This window comes from Colossoma macropomum, unplaced genomic scaffold (assembly GCF_904425465.1).
Source record: "Colossoma macropomum unplaced genomic scaffold, Colossoma_macropomum, whole genome shotgun sequence".
Lineage (NCBI taxonomy): Eukaryota > Metazoa > Chordata > Actinopteri > Characiformes > Serrasalmidae > Colossoma > Colossoma macropomum.
In genome coordinates, this window is record NW_023494792.1 from 21,261,352 (window position 1) to 21,279,590 (window position 18,239).

At 37.6% G+C, this 18,239-nt stretch overlaps 1 protein-coding gene across 1 annotated transcript; it reads right to left on the reverse strand.

The window, feature by feature from the left end:
* Positions 1 to 2,250: 2,250 nt before the first annotated feature.
* On the reverse strand, positions 2,251 to 16,335 carry cmasb (cytidine monophosphate N-acetylneuraminic acid synthetase b; the record flags this gene model as incomplete). Its single annotated transcript, XM_036575332.1, has 8 exons — positions 2,251 to 3,829; positions 8,329 to 8,494; positions 10,516 to 10,687; positions 11,490 to 11,584; positions 12,380 to 12,513; positions 13,058 to 13,213; positions 14,783 to 14,925; positions 16,190 to 16,335. Coding segments are annotated over 8 exons (1,227 nt in total), but the record flags the coding sequence as incomplete, so codon positions are not given.
* Positions 16,336 to 18,239: the final 1,904 nt, after the last annotated feature.

Below are 18,239 nucleotides of genomic sequence, written 5' to 3' on the forward strand. Positions count from 1 at the left end.
TTTGACCTTCTAAAAACACCATATACAATTACAGTAGATGCACAGCACAGATGATCTGATATCGCTATTCAAACGCACATACTATTCTTGGTAGAATCAGATACATTAGATATAAGCCTCAGATATATGCATCCTGTGTTGTCACTGAAAACTGTCCTCTCACTTTTTCTCATTAACACCCAGAAGTTATTGTTCAGTCTGTTTCTCATTATCACTAAATTTGAAAGATATCCTTTCTGCTGGTCTGTCTTTTTTTGATAGTTTTCTTGTCTTATGAAAACCAAAATGCTTAGATACAGCACCACAAATGTTTTTTGTCAATGATCATTTTATTTATTGAAAGAAAAAAGTTGTGAAACACCTATATCGTCTCTGTGCAAAAGTACTCAACTGCAGCCTAGTGCTTCCTGTAACTGGAGAGTCTTGCTGTGGAGGACCTTTGGCTCTTTTGGAGATAATGGCTCTCGCTGTGGCTCGCTGGAGTCCCCTAGCCTTAGAAATGGCTTTGTAACCCTTTCCAGACTGATATATTACAATAACTTTTTTTTCATCCCTTCCCAGAATTTCTTTTGATTGTGGCATACTGTGCTGCTTAATTGATCCCAATTATCAACTAAATTTGGTTTACTGGTTGATTAACTGAGGGGGCAATTACTTTTTCATACAGGGCCGGTCAGTTTTGGATAACTTTTTCCTTCCATAAATAAAATGATGGTTTAAAAAAATATGTTTACTGAGGTTGTCTTTGTCAGGAAGGGCCAGATACTTGTTCATAGTACTGTAAACAGGTAAAGAGACTGCTAACTGGCTTGTGAGCAGGCAAGTTTAGCAAGTGTACACGTACTTCCACATATGCTATCATAATTATAATTTGGTTTTATTGTTTGTTTGCTGCCAGTACCCTTACAGCACTCACCCATTATGCAGTGCCAGCATTTGAAAGACGCAGAGTTCTGCCTTGGCTTAAATCACTCTCTACAGGCTAACTATTTGTGAAGAGAATGTTCCTTAAATCCTTATTTAGTGGCTCATTCAAATGTATTTGATCCAGCAAGTGTGTAGTAGCCAGTGAACAGATTTTACTGGTTAGAGCAGTGAATTTCAAAGGTGAGTTAAGTCAGATATGCTAGATGAGAGAAAGCACAAAAATAGTCTTGTTGTGACATCCCCAGGACTGACTTTGAGAACCCTTTGGGTCTGCGGTCATCATCATGTCCTTGTCCTTGACTGACAGCAGTGTGCCAAGGTAGATGATGTCTAAATGAGAGAAATACTTCTGACAGACAGTAATCTAAATACCAGACTCATATCTAATATCTTAGATTAGCTAGATATCATATCTAGCTGATCTAAGCCAAAGGTATCTACATGCCAATGTGCCATCAACCTCTGTTTTTTCAATATGTACAAAGCATTAACTCTGTGAATCATTGTTAGCAATTGTTGGATCGGTGTTGTAAAAATGGACAGTTGCAGATCAAAGTCAAAGTGAACTTTATTGAGTCAGGCAGTCTTGCGTCACATGCTGTGGTAGTGTTTACCAGAAGGCAGAAGGCTTTTTTTAAACAGTCCATAGGCAGGGTGTGCCTATCTTGGTGGCTCTGGTGAGACAGTGTGACAGGTATAGATCTTGTATGGGCAGAAGTGGGATTCTGATGATTTTCTCTGCTGTTCTCACTGCTCTCAGGAGGGACTTCTGGTTTGTGGCGGTGCAGCTGCTATACCAGACTGGGAGACTGCTGGTCAGGATGTTCTCCATAGTGCCTGTGTGGAAAGTTGTGATGATAGGATGGGGAGGTTTGCTCTTCTTATCAGTTGTAGGACGTGAAGATGCTGCTGTGCCCTCTTGACAAGGGAGGTGGTGTGTGTAGCCCATGTCAGGTCGTCCGTGATGTGCACTCCCAAAAACTTGTTGCTTCTCACTGACTCCACAGCGTTACCCTAGATTGTAAGTGGAGTATGTACCATGTGCTTCCTCCCAAAGTCAACAGTAATTTTTTCTTGTTGACATTCAGTGACAGGTTGTTATTGTCACACCAGACGACGAGTTGGTTCACTTGCTCTTTGTAGGCATAGTCATCGTCATTGCTGATGAGAACCACCACGGTTGTATCGCCTGCGAACTTAATAATGTGGTTCCAGTTGTACTTGGCACAACAGTCATGACAGTGACAACAACAGTAACAGTAAACACAACAGTGTTTAGAGTGAACAACAGTGGACCCTGCACACAGCCGTGGGGAACTCCAGTGTTCATGATGATGGTTTTAGAGGTGTTTATTTCAACTCATACTGTCTGGGGTCTGTCTGTGAGGAAGTCCAGTAACCAGTTGCACAGTGGGGTGTTGATGCCTAATGTGCCAAGTTTCCTTACCAGGTGCATGGGGCTGACTTTATGGAAGGCGGAACTGAAGTCAATGACGACATAACTGTTCTTATTCTCCAGATGTTATTATGTGAAACATTAACCCTGTATTTCTGAAAACAGACATACTAAGCCCAAGAACTATAGACACACCAAAGAACAACAAACCACTTCTTGAGTTCACAGAAAAAAGGCTGATTTAATCTCTTAAACTCTAAGGACCCTTTGATGGGTCCAGACTTAGCTTCATAATAATTATAATAAGTATATTATAAGTATAATTTATAGTAGTTACTGAGGAATAATAACTGAATAAAAAAACCTGGAGATTAATTACCAGTGCCAATGTCACACTATTTTTTTTTATTGAAAAATAAAAATATGCTCAAATAAACCAAAGAAGGTTAATATGTAACACTAGTGGAAAGCCTATTTCGTGCTGTATAGTTATTTTTCAATATGTTGTTTAAAGAACCACATACAGCAGGTGCTAAATCATGGTGGAAAAACTATTTCCATTTAAGCAGTTAAGTGGCTTTTTTTGTTTTTCATGTTCTATTTATAAACATTACATTCCCTCTTAGTAAAGGCAACCTTTTAAACTGGCAAATCTCCCTTCCTTAAAATTTCACTATGAAAACAATCAATTTTCACACGTTTCAAAAGTAACAAATATATATTATAAAAACAAACATTTCATTTAAAGAAGTGTGGCTGCATTTACCTGTAAAACAATAAAGCCAGTTCTTTTAGTTTAATTATTTTTATTTATTGCTTCAGTTTTACAAACAAAATTGTGAAAATATATATTCTGAAATACCCTGAAAATAAAAGCAAAACCAATGACATGTTGATGAGCATTCAGTATGATTCTTCAGTATTTCATTTTCATCTCTAAGAGAACATTATGGTAGAGAAATTTTTGTCAGGATGGTAGAGAGATGTTTTTTAGGTTAATATGTCTCAACTTTGTCTGATACAAATCTGTTTTGCCAGTCTGTACAACTGCAATTTTAGCTGTTTTGAAATATACTCTCCTTATTATGTCTTGTCAGAATAATATTATACCAAATTAAAAAGCCCAAAGAAATTAAATTAACACCAACACCAACCAGCCACCAAATTATACATCCAATATCAAAAAGTAGCAGAAATATGTGGAAAGTGCATCTCGATCAGGTCATTTGCTAAAGTATGAAGGAAAAATTAAAAAAATTAAAAAGTGACATGAGGAAAACCTTTATTTCCTCTAAAAATTCATCCTGTCTATGTAGTCTTCATCTGTTTTAGAATTGGCCATCTTCTTCAGTAGTAAAATGTGATCTGCAAACTCCCAGAGTGCTCCACGGCCTGCAGGATTGCAGCAGGTATACTTGGCCGCAAAGACTGCCGCTGCCACGGCATGTGGAGGAACCCCACTCAGGCCAGCCCTCGCCAGACAGTCAATATCCTGCATGTCGGTACCTGAGGATAAGGAAAGCAGATGGGGTGGTCCATTGACATGAAAACACATGATAGGAGGAAGAGGTTGCACGACTAGTCATTTTTCTAGTCGACTGGTTGTTCAACAGTAGTCGACTAGTCATAATTTCCATAACTAAAGCAAAACTAGGTTTTTATTAGTGCAGTTAAGTATTGATTGACAATACTGCGTCAAATTGTGCTTCACATAACAGACAAACACAGACTCTAAATGCTACACTTTTAAAGATGAAAATAAATGAATGTGATAAAATAATAAAATATCTGCGCAGGACCTTACACTTCAGACTTTGGGTCTCGCACAGTGGATATTTAAACACAGAACAAAAGTGATATGAACGTCACCATGTTCTTTTAAAACAAAATAAAATAGTACCTTCCTTATGCAGTTTCCGTAATAAAAAATCAGAGCATCAACATGAGAAGGGTGTAAGCTTGATAGCTGTCAGGTTACAGTGCTCCCAGCTAAGGAAAAAAATCCTCTCACTTGGAGCACTGGTAGCTTGAATAGCCAGATACATTTTAGAAAGCTTGGCAAGATGAGGAAAATGGTCCTCGTGGTGTGCCCAACATTGCAAAGGATTTTCCATTATGGGAACGTGTGCTGTGTGGAAGTACTCCTGAACCTCAGAGCCACAGGTGCTGGTCCTCCTTCTTTTCTTGCTTTCATAGTGAGGTCCCAACAGTTCTTTAAAGTCCATCTCTAGCTTTATTTGTACACCTCTCTCCATCTCTTATGATCAGTGCTGCCCGTGAGGACAGCTGTGAAGAAAGAAAATACTTTTGGTAGCCTATGAACTAGCTGCTAAGTAGCAAAAACCTTGTTAATAAAGGTAGATTAATATATTTTTCCAAACTAATCTGTAGCTTCATCCTTATCTTGAGCCAGCTGAGACAGATGGGCCCTGGCCTTCTGTATGTTTTGAAGAACTGTAGATGCTTGAACCAAGGGTTCAACATGTGTGCCATAATAGGAATCATTTCTGCCAATTCAACAGACTCCATTTTAAAGTGTGTTATCAGCTGCGTCTGGACTGTATCTCTCAAAGTGCAAATGGCTACAAGATTACACTCTTTAAATCTCTATGATAGATGAAGGAAAGGCCAACATGTAATTCTCCATACATTATCTTGGTCACCTTTGCCAGAGGCTTCAACACTGGAAGAAGTTGTTTGATCAACTCCCACTGGAAAGGATTCAAGGGACAGAGATTTTTGGTACTATGCCGTCGTAATGGTTTTGTCAGCAAGCACTGCTTGCACTGGAATTTGCTGTTCCTACAGTCTTTTGAGCATGACAGATATGGAATTCCATCCCGTAGCACAGTTGTTTTGGAGCATCAATGCACAAGTTGTATAGCTGAGCGACAAAAAATGGCTAACAACACGCCTCACAGCATCGGCAGTCTTCACTATCACATGTAAATTCGATCCCGCTTTTACTGCAAGCTGCAATGTATGTCCTGAGCAACCAAGAAGATGGGGAATCTGGTCATAGAGTTCTATTGCTAGATTCTTGCTGCTTGTGTTGTCATGAATGACAGTCAAGCCCCAACTCATTAAAAAAATTCACTTAACTTGTGTGTGAATTCGACTGCAGTGTGTCTTTCTGTCACTCTTAATTTTAACTCCCAGGTGTCTGTAATGTAGCGAGCAGTGACTGTGATGTACGGCTCCATAGTGCAAAATGTCCTTAGATCAGTAGTGAGTGAGATACCATGACCTTTCATCTCTGCAGAAGTGCTTGCTTTAGAGCATTATACTGTAGGGGATTGTATTCCAAAGGCTAGCGTTGGATGAGATCTATGGAGTTATTTTGTGCCAAAATGTTTGAGAGAAGATCATGATGTTTGAGAGAGGAATGTTACAGTTTGAGAGGACAGTGGTTTTCTGAGCGCACAACTAATGAATTTGAATGCACTTGTCAGCACAAAGTGTGCAAGTATACGCCTTCAAATTGCTCAACAAAACACTCTGGTTTCATTCAAAACTTGAAAATCTGCACAATGTCTTTCCCTTTCAGAGCTCTTACGTGCAAAACACTCCGGTTTTCACTCAAAACTGGAAAACTTGCTCAGTCGTGCTCTTCACCTTCAAAACTCGTACATGTGTGCAAATCATTTCTGCTCTCAGCTCCACAGCGCGCTCTCGAGTTTCACATCTGCTCACTGTAACATGTCTGAACGTTTGTGTCAAAACTCCAGCCAATCAGAGCTGTCGAAGGGCCGTTCCTGCCAGTGCACCAATCATGGCATCTTTTCTTAAGCAGCTTTATGCCAATAGGTCATGGTACGTTTGTGGCTGTGGCATTGAGCCGGCTAGTGTGCTTGTAGCCTCGACATTAGATAGATGGTTTCTAGCTTTCTAGTATCAAATTAATACAGATGATTTATCAGTAATACTCTCTCATAAATAATAACGTATTAATCTAACTAACATTGGTAGCTCGGCCATTTGTTTCCTACCAGAGGCTTAACGTTAGCTAACTTCAAATAAATAGCTTAACATTAATCAACTAAGCTGACCTTAGCAAGGTTTCTTTGAATGTAGCTAACAATTTCTGACAGTATTCCATTGAAAAGTCCTAACTCTCCTATAGTGCTTGTGTGCATAGGCTCATCTTGTTAATCCTGTATATTTATCTTGTATAATGGCATCATCAAAAACAATACTGTTGCTGTGCAGTTTTATATGGACATAAACCTCTTGTCAGTGAGTACAGGGAGTAATATAGTTCATCCTGTTTTGTTTGCTAGACATAATACTGTTTTCTAAGGCCCACACATAATGTATTTTCCTCTGTATGATGTTCACACATTGGTTACTGTAAATCATTGATTAAAAATATCAAGCACACAAACTATCAGGGATATTTCTTCTCATTCTCAGCTCTTTGCTACCATCTCTGGATTTCCACCAATCCCTTTGAATAAGCAGTATACTCTAAAATCCTAACATAAAAACCGGATGATTCTGAAACTGTTAAAAAGCTTAATTGGCTGACTTATCATCTGTTGTCAGCATTTCAATGTGGTAATGCAGTTAATATCCTGTACACTAAGTTTAGGATATCAAAACACACTGACATTTGGCTTCAAACCAACCTACTGTTGATGGGTGCTAAATAACAACAGGAAAAAACATTATGTATGGGCCTTAGAAAAGAAGTATAGTATTATGTCTAAACAAAACAGGATGAACTACATAACAACCTATACTCACTGAAAAGAGTTCTTTTTCTCCACATAAAACTGCACAGCATCAGCATTGTTTTTGATGATGCCATTATACAAGATAAAGGTGAGCCTATGAAGACAAGCGCTATAAGAGAGTTAAGACTTTTCAGTAGACTGCTGTTAGACATTGTTAGCTACATTCAAAGGGACCTTGCTAACGTCAGCTTAGTTGATTAATGTTAAGCTATTTATTTGAAGTTACCAATGTTAGATTAATACGTTATTATTTATGACAGAGTATTACTAATAAATCATCTGTATTAATTTGATACTAGAAAGCTATAAACCATCTATCTAATGTCGAGGCTACAAGCACACTAGCCCACTCAATACCACAGGCACGAACGTACCATGACCTATTGGCATAAAGCTGCTTAAGAAAAGATGCCATGATTGGTGCACTGGCAGGAACGGCCCTTCGACAGCTCTGATTGGCTGGAGTTTTGACACAAACGTTCAGACATGTTACAGTGAGCAGATGTGGAGCTGAGAGCAGAAACTGATTTGCACACATGTATGAGTTTTGAAGATGAAGAGCACGACTGAGCAAGTTTTCCAGTTTTGAGTGAAAACCGGAGTGTTTTGCACGTAAGAGCTCTGAAAGGGAAAGACATTATGCAGATTTTCACGTTTTGAATGAAACCAGAGTGTTTTGTTGAGCAATTTGAAGGTGTATACTTGCACACTTTGTGCTGACAAGTGCATTCAAGTTCAGTAGCTGCGCGCTCAGAAAATCGCTGTCCTCTCAAACTGTAACATTCCTCTTGCTAACATCATGATCTTCTCTCAAACATTTTGGCACAAAATTAACTCCATAGATATTATGTAGCTTGGCTCAAAAGTGAAATATGTTTCTGAACCTCTCTCCAGAAATAGCAGATAGTGATCAAATATATTTTACAATAAAGCTGACGTACAAATTTGTTTTATGTCGTCTTCTTCTGTCCATGAGTGGACAAACTCCACGATGCTAGCATGCCTGTTCCCAGTGTGTTCCGTCTGGCTACTACCAGTGTTATTGGTTAGCACTGGATGCTTAATTTTAAGATGGTTATACATTGCAGAAGCAGTATTATTGTATTTAACTGCACATTTACACGGTGTGCAGCTGACTGTAGAACAGGAGTTGGCATAAGTGTTCAGAAATTAACTCAAGCCAACTATGCTAACAAACAGTGTCTTACAGCTACCACTGCTTGGCATTTGGTGGTTAGTTGTCACCATATAGAAACCTATGAGCCACACCTAGATAGGCTACATCTTTCCACTGCAGCCCTCGTTCATTCATCAGATGCTCCACCTCAGGCTGCTTACGTTCCACTCCGTACATGAGGGTGCAGCCTGCATCCTGGGCAAGTTTCTCTGCCAGGGCCTTTGGCACTGGGTCACCACTGGAAGAAATCAGGATCACCTAGCATGCATTAGGAACATAAGCAGACATATAATAAGCATGATGAAGTAAATATACATGAAGTAAATATTGTTGCTGTCATATCAAAACCTCTATTGTCTGTTTTGTTTGTTTGTTTGTTTTTTTACACCATTTGAAAATGTCAGCTGCCTTCTACACAATGTATGCATTTCATGATAAATGGGCCAATAGAAATGTTCCAAAAAAACTTGGAATGAAATCTTCTTAATCTAAAGTTAAGACATTCTTTCTTTTCTCTATAAAGTTAGATGTATACATTTCAGAGATATGAGCTTTCGATAGTAACAATGGCCCTATTCATCAAAGTTTCGTACATCCGATTCTGATCGTAAAATAAGTGCATGCCAATTTCACCACCAGTTATTCCCCAGTTTCATCTTTAGCATATCTGTACGATCAAACTCACATCTGGTAGAACTGTTTGTAAATTTGAACGTAAAATTTAACAGTGTGAGTAATGCCTGGTCTGCAGTTGAACAATTAAAAATTATTGTCACTAACATTGATAATATCAGCAATAACAGTAAAAATAGAAAATAACAAATATTAATACTAATATCTTTGCACACAGCAATCCTTGTACTGAAGTGGCTGCAACTGTTTTACGTGCATAATAAACAAATTGTGCGACTATACATTCCATTTACAGACTTTTTCATCCATTTAAAACTGCTAATAGTAAATATGTACACCCATCTAAAAATACACAGAAACTTACATACACAATCACTGTGCCATCTGAAACATCTGCATAAATTAGGCCATGCTTCATGAAACTGCTATGTTTATGAGGCCATTTGGGCCGTGTCCGCTGCAAACGATGTGTGAATAAGATTCTTGTTTGCAGGCGCTGTTTGCACGCACTTGTTTGCACACACTAAAGCTGATTCATCAGTTGCACTCACCGCTTGTTTTATCATCTTACTGCAGTTTTGTAATTTAGCAACAAAGTACGTAACTTTGATGAATAAGGGCCAGTATGCCTACAATCCCAAATCAGAACTGGGCACAGAATGGAAAATGCAAATAAAACAAGAAAGCACTGATTTCTACAGTTTAGTTTGATTTGTGCTTTACTGCAGACAGGATGGACACAAGGTATTTCATGTGTTGTCTGGTCAACTTCATTTCATTTGTGAATGTACAGCCATTCCTGCCATTCAGGCCTGCAACACATTCCAAAAAAACGCTGTGGTAGGGGCAATTTAGAGCTAATAATGAGGTAAAATAAAAAAAAGTGATTTAAAATAGATGATGCCAATATGTGTTTGTAATCATGATTTGGTACAAAAGCAGCAGCCAAGAAAGGCCTTGTTGAGTAAAGATGGGCAGAGGATCACCATTTTGCCAGCAAATGTGTGAGAAAATTATTGAAATGTAGAAAAAATAATGTTAATGGATATTTTGTCCCCTAGGTGGATAACATATTTAAAAGATTTAAGGAATCTTGAGGAACTTCAGTGTATAAGGGGCAAGGATGCAAGCTAATAACTGTGCTCTCTAACCCCTTGGACAGCACTGCAACAAGAAACGTCATTTGTTTTTTAAGCACTATAATCACATGGGCTCAGGATTATGTCAAGCACTATATTATGTAGTTACATCCACAAATGGAAGTTGCAAAAATCAAAATTAAAATGAAGTGTTTATTTTGAAAAATAAGAAAATACAATTCATGAGGCAAAACATCAAATAATGTGCTGCTATATTGTGTTCTGTCTAATGTGTTGTATTGTTTCAATGTAATACAGGTCAAAAGTAATTTAAGGTACTCTGCCAACCTTTTGATTTGGGGTCGTAAAAGATTTTTTGTAATTTTATTTGTTCAAATTGTGTGCAAGTTCTTACAATGACAGAAGTAGCTGTAAAATGTTACATTATATTATGATGGAAAATTACAACAGATCATAAAATAAGATAAAAAGCTGTTACAGTGCTATACAAGGACACACCTGCTTCTATCCCAGAACCCCAGCTTACCTACGCACGCACATACACACCTCTGTGTTCTCATTTTGCAGCATGCGTATGGCAGTGAGATCACGAGAGTTAATGGACACCAGCTGCTCTCCAGAGACTGAATAGTATATCTGTCCATCAGTCAAACAGCCAGACAAGGAGCACAGCAGCAGCCTGAACTCTCCTGGCTTTTCCCGTCCAAAGTAACCAAATCTGCGAATACCAGTAATAGATTGTCTTTGTGCGGCTGATAAGTGTCTCAAAGTGAACATATATGCTGTAACACGCTATAATTTCATGTGTTAGGTATGTATAACAACACAGATTTGTTACTCATTTAGACGTTTATAAAACTGAATTCCAGGCCCTAGAATTGCATTTCCTGTAAACTATTCTACATGCAAATTTATCTAAATAGCTCTTTAAAATGGTGTATCATTCTGTAGTCGGCGTCATGCACATATTTAGAATTCTGGGTCTAAGCAGGTTTTCTCTATAAGAAAGATAACTGACGTTTTGAAAATCTGAAAATCTCATGTCCAGTGTTAAACAAAAATTTTCCAAAGGCCGATATGTTTTGTCCTGCATACATTTTTCAGCGTGTCACTTGGTCCTAAAAAGTTAACTTAACTACCACATCTGACATTTTGCTGAGGTTGCCAGTCTTATAAAGTCAGTTCAGTGCTCATATCTATTGCATGTAGGAATATTCATATTTCGGCTTATAATTCAGATGATCTGGCGACGTTCACCTTAGACCCAGAGTTCCTGATATGAGCATGATGACAGCAGGACTTCTATTAACTATCCAAGTTAAATTTTAATCCAACCACAGACATTGTGCTGTATGCTGTGCACCCTAGTTTACAATGAAGTGCACTGTAAACACGTCAAAATTGTATTTTTTTGATTATTCATACATTTCCTTATTTATGTCAAGCTTATTTCAGTTTTGGTATGTAAATGTTTAATAGCCTACTTTAAAGACCCCCTAGTGCTTTTTTTTTCCCCCTACCTGAGGACCCTCTCTTCCGCTATAGGCCAGTCTATGTCCACATCAATATCCACACTGTGCTCAGGAAGCATCTCATAGTAGGCAATTCTCCCACCCTTGCAGAAGGAAGGATATGTATAGCCACATTATTTATGCAGACAAGACTTTAATCTTAATCAATATATATGCTATTTCACATTCTGTTAGTTTGAATTGTTTTCATAGTTTATTCCGGTATGTAATATCAGAATTGTGTATCAGCACTGTGTCTTGACTTCTTGCTGCAATCCAGTCATTGCATGAATTTGTAAATTTCCATCAGCAGCACACCTGATTTAATTTAACGAAGGACTGATTAGCTGAACTAGGTGTTGGATGGTTTTTGTAAATACTGAGGAGAGCTTCAGAAATGGTTAAGATAACACACATTTGTGTTTATTCTAATGTTAGCACTTTTTCAAACAAATACTTGCTGCCCAGATAAGCATCGTTACATATAATTTTTTCAGATGGCCTAAGACTTTAGCAGAAAAAAAAATATGTCACTGGGGCAGTACCCCTTTTGTCACTGAGTTGGCACCCTCAAAGGGACATCTCAGTACCCTTAGTCAGGGAACATAATTGTACCATAATCCATTTAAATTATATTTCCTAAGTTGTACTGACTCCACACCCCATCTCGCTTTTTATTTTATATTTTATTATTGTTCTGTTTTAAAACATCAGGTTATGAAAAGGTACAAATACGTACTTTTCACCTGGGAAAATTTATTTAAGGTATACAATTGGACCTTAAACCACTGTTGTACCTTTGAGGTACATTTACACTGTTTGTTCTTGATGAACAAAAATGTACCTGCACAGAACCTTTATTTCTAACAGTGTATGAAACATAGCGGATGTCTCAATACCTGCTGAAGGCCCTTCTCTAGAATTTCTCGCTTGGTGAAGTAGAAGGATCCATTCTCACAGATCTCTCCAGGCCAGTCCTGCCGCCGGGGCCTCTTAGCAGTGTTTAGGTTCAGAGGTGTGGGGTTCTTACCCTCTGCAACAAGATTAAAAACAGAGGGAACCAGTCCTCTGAACATGCTCAGTCTAAGTGAGCTCAATTTTGCTGATATTTACAAGATATTTTTACTAATCAAATTGAATGAATACAGTAAATAGATCATGTTTTCAACCAAGACACTAATGGAATCTATAGTGTTTTTAAATTGTACTTCCTGTTCTTTGTGTATTTAAACAACAATGCAATCGTTATTCTCTTCAACCCTGATGAAGGCCTTTGTGCGGAAAGGTCCTGGTTACTTATAAAGAGTGGAATTGTCCAGTCATCAAGGATTGTTGGTTTTACTCCTTTTTATCAAGCTACTTGTTAGACAGTGAAGTTGCACCAGGCCACTCTATCTAATCTATAGAGCCACAACTGACACTCCTTGCTTGTTTTCTTTTATTGTCATTTGCTTTGAATCACTGCAATAAAATAACACAACCTTGTTGCAGCATGCGTGATAAATGTATTGCAATGATGTTTGCAGTACAAACAGGACATCTGTCACTCATTTCATTTGGAGAGGTTTCTGTCATACCTTCTTTCTTCACCTCCGACCAGCGGAACTGGTGCCTGCGCACCACAGCAAACACAGAGTCATAGCCCTCATCAGTGATCATCTGTAATGCTTCTTTGATGTGGTAAGGGTGCAGACATGGAGACGTGGCCTGGATATGACACACAATGTCCACCTCTGGAAGACAGTGTGGAAAGGTCTGAGTGCTGGATTAGTTCTGACTGATGCATAATAACTATTTGTCAGATAACTGCAGAAGTATGCAAAAATGCCCCCGGTGAAATAATGTTTTGTTGATTTTCTAAGTGAGAATAAGTGAACACATCCTCTACAGAGAACACACATCAATATGACATTTTTCTGCAACTTTTTGTTCACAATTTTTATGTATTTGCTGTGTTTAACTTATTTAAGACTAAATAAAACAAATTATAAAATGTACTATAACTTTTACAGAGACCACATTTTACGTTTGATGATTTTTTGTCCCGCAATATCTTAATTCAGTGAATAAACAGTAATTGTATATTAAAATGTGCAAAAGTGTGTTTCTATAGAGGATGTGGTATTCGCTTTATTATGTTACTTATGTGATTTGTTATGTTAATTATTTTCACTTAGAAAATCAACAAAACATGTTAAAAAACATTTGGCCAGGGGTGCCCAAAATTTTGCATACAGCTGTACACGAGTGTTATGAACGAGAATATTGATGTGAAGGGGGAAAAAAGTTTGTTTTTCAATTTAATTATTTATTTTATTTTTAAATAGCTGAATTAACACCTACATCACCACAGACTAGTAGCCCGTCAGCTGTTACAGATCGCTCTCTATTCTGCGATAATATTAGTCTTTTAACTCCAGTTATGCTTGTTGAATGGCAGCTAAATGAATGGCAGCTAGTGTTTGACACTGTTAGCAGTCATCTATTGAATGACTAAGTAAATACACATGAACAGATATAATCACAGGCATATTTCAATAGTGACTTGCACGTAAAGGGAAATTCCACCAATTTTTCAAAATTTCTTTATAAATCAGTAGTTTAGATGTAAACAAAGACATTCAGAGTGGTGATGGTGAAATGGTTCATTGTAGAGAAACTTACTGACCAATTCCTTTACAGCGGTGTTGATAGGAACCAGGGGACATGATGTCTACAACCCAATTATAGCCATTTTATTAACCATCCAAAATGACAAGTGAATTTAAACATCTTCTGAGTTTTATTGTTAAGGTTAATGATGGTGAAGTAGTGATAAATCTATAAAAATAAAAATAAAAAAAATAAAAAAAAAACACCAGTTTTCTTTGGCAACTATTTTGCTGTACAACACCCTATATGTTATCAGATATGTGTACAAATATATTTTTTTAATGAATTATATTTCAAAGCTGTCATAAAACAATTTTAGGCATCAGGAAGCACATTCATAACCATTTCATGTAATAATTTTCTGTGAGGAAACTTTGAGAGACATTAAACTATTTAGACGTCTGGCTCCTATCACCACCACTGTGAACAATTCTTACTGTGTAAGTTTCTCTAGAACAGAGGATTTCACATCAAACCCTTCTGATTGACTTTGTTTGCATTTTAACCATATAGTTATTCGAATTGTTGAAAAATTGGTAAAATCTCCCTTTAATTGTTAGAAATTAAGCATGTGGTTATTTCTACTAACCTGTTGTGTAGTATTTTTGGTTACAAGATGCCAAAGAAAGTATTATGCTAAATGAATGTACCTGGCCTCAGTTTGAGGAACTCCTGTATAGTGTCAAGTGAGCTGGAGGAGTCTCTGGAGACCTCAGGACTGCGGCGAATCACCTGAGCCCCCCACTGTTTGGCCACCCTTTCAATCTCATCATGGTCTGTGGACACCCACACACTGATGACGAGAGAACACATATCACACCCTGGTCTCACTTTTTCAAATGCAGCTTGTAAACAGCTCTAAAAATCTATAAAATCTGAAAAAAAACAAAAAACAACCAAAAAAAAAAAAAATAGACTGAAGGTACTTTCTATAATAAATAATAAAACCTGTATAGAAATCATAATTTCAGTATACACTGAATCTAACCTTCTGATAAACTCAAAATAAACTATGGTGAGCTATGGGCTCACTATGTGTTTTATTTATTTATCTTACTTATGAAGATTTCTGTCTTTAGTTGTCTGTAGATGTCTCTATGTTAGATGATTGCGTCATATGTATGCCCAGTTGTGAATAAATAAAGTTTATTCAATTAAATTCTATAAACTGTTTAACATTAAAAAGTGAACCTTTGTTCTGAAACTTTGTCACCTTCTTTGTGAAAAAAAAAGTTTTTAAAGTCATCAAATGATACATCATTAAAAATGACAATTTAAAAATATGTTTTATGAATTTCAGTACTTCTTTGAGGGGATTTTTTGTCTTTGCAATGGAGGCATTTTCATGCATTATGTTTGTTACTTTTGTCAAAATACTTCCATTTTAATGCTGTAAGTTTGTTTTTGCTCCTTCTGCCTGTTCACTGCTCTCATTTGTATGATTTGTGAGAAGGTGTGGGCTGTATTAAAACAGTGGAGAGCTGATGTATTGCCCTTATTCCACATAATAATAAATCCTAATGCAAATGAACATCTAACTGCCCTTCTCTCATGATTGCCAGGCACCATTTTGTAGGCACAATACTGACTCGTGACAACTCACTGAATCTATTTGACATGACCATCTTTAAAACTGAATTGCTGTCAATTTGGCAATAAATGAGATGGATACACAGGTTTTATTATTTTATATTGTCACTGCATTGCCTGTCACCACGTAATTGGTTTGGCTATGTATGATGTAAAGCTGTCATGCTAATTAAATCCACACTCTTAGCAAACAAAGTTCTATATAGTATCATCTTATTTGGCTTGTAACAACATTGGAACCCTTTTTGGTGCTATAAAGAACACTTTCCAATAAGATTCTATATAGAACCATCTACAGCACATTCTTCGTCAGTCTGAAGAACCATTTCATGATGCAAAGAGCCCTTAAATCATACAAAGAGTTCTTTGAGTGTTCATGGTTCTAAACAGAACCATTTTGTTAACTAAAGAACCATCGTTAGATGGTTTACTAAGAGTGTACAACTTTGAAATGTGCATATTCCTACCTGTCCAGGAGCTCTGAATCCAGCGCTGCTCTCACAACCCATCCAAGCAGGGGAACTCCAGCTAGGACTTTGATATTCTTCAGGGGGATGCCTTTGCTTCCCCCTCTAGCCAGAATAAGCGCTGCTTTGTGGGGATTTGCCACTTTAGAAGTATCTTTACTTGCACTAGCTGCTGGCTTCATATTGTTCTCCATAGCTGACAGCAGAATGGCTGAAGAAGGTGGTTCACGAGTTTAACTCTGAGCCCGCTGTGGTACCCATGATGCTTTGTGTATGCTTAACCGGTCCATATTTAGTTACAGTAAGACAAGAATTTCGCGTGCATTGTTAGTATGCATGTTAGTATGTCTTAGTCATGCAAACTGTGCAGCAGGTTGGGTAGGTATTGGGTTATGAGAGTAACAGTCACCGTCACCCAGGTTTATTTCCTGATTAATAACCCCAGGCGAGGGTGTGAAAAGAGATATTACAAGCATTAGACTTGGGCAAGAAAAGGTTGGGTAGAGATCAATAAATCTAAGTTATGAATGCACCGTATGCGTACGCTGTATGTGTTCGGATTTAAATCTTATTACGAAATAAAGTTGGTATCGCTTAGGATCTTTTAATATGTTTTATATGGAAACGTGGGGCTCCTTCTGGATACCGTTGTTGAGCAAAGCAGGAAAAACTAATGCTACAGCGGAGTTTGATATCTGGCTGAAATATACTTGCTAAGAACAGAAGATCCTCTGAATAAAACAATATCTGGATCAGCTGGTGCTACAACTTTGACGCATACCAGCCTCGACCACGGTAAAGTTAGTTTTATTTTCGATGTTCGTCTTTTCGGCGCTAATAACATTTGATCGGACTACGGTAGTCAGTAAAGACTTACACATTCATGACAGTCCGACCACAGAGAGTGATGCACACCTGTTCTTTTGCAGTTTGGGTGACATTTAACGTACCGCTATTTTGCAGTTTGGGTGACATTTAACGTACCGCTATTTTGCAGTTTGGGTGACATTTAACGTACTGCTATTTTGTGTTAATACCATAGAACTGAGACACGTTTTTCAGTGGTAGAAAAATCATGCACTTCTAGACCACACCTACATCCATACACACGCCTCTGTTTTCCTCCAAAGCGTTTCAGTGCATTTAAGTACATATTTTAATTGTTCATGCTAACAATAGACACCGCCAGACAATAAAACGTCAACAGCTCCATAAACACTGTGTCCACGCACATCTGATTAACTGTGTTATTTGCTCTAAATTATGGTTAGAAATACACACCACTTTAATTTAGAAAAAGGACTTTGAATTAACCTGTAACTAAAATGTACTTGCCAATAATTGTCCTAATAGTATTGAGCATTCAGCTGTATTACACCCAGCACTACAAACAATTGTGCATGGTGCAGGTAAGTTTCAGCAATCATACACAACTTTTGAGTTTTGAATGTACTGCAATAATTACTTTATATTAATATTTGTATTTTAACCTTCAAAAGCATTTCAGCTGCATTAATTGCAGTGAACGCTGAATTTTGAATCTAAGCAGCATTTTAGCTACATTATATCCTCAAGTAAAATTCAAAGTTTGTGTGTCATTACTGAAACTTATCTGCACCAAACACTGCTGATTTAAGAGAGGGTGTTCGCGAAGGCGAAGAAATTGTTTGAAAGCGGCGGAATGAACTCAGCCCCAAACCAGTGAAACGACGGAATAAAAGCCAATAAAAACCTTCACTTCCCTATTTTCTCACGCTCAGTTACACAAGCACTGTCAATCTGAAGTGAATCTAAAGTCACATGAGCACATAAATCACCTTTAATTGTTCCCGAACACACATTCTTGTTCTTTCAGTCGTCTTCCTCTACAGTGATCACTTGATTGTCATATCCTCTTACTGCAGCAGTCAACTGTGGCTGGTAATGCAGCCAATCACAAAACAGGTAAATGCTACTGTATCAACTTGACAAGAATACTGATTTATATAGAGGTATTCATTGTAACACTGTGATTAGTGAAATGAACTAAAAACAGACACAAGCCGTCAAT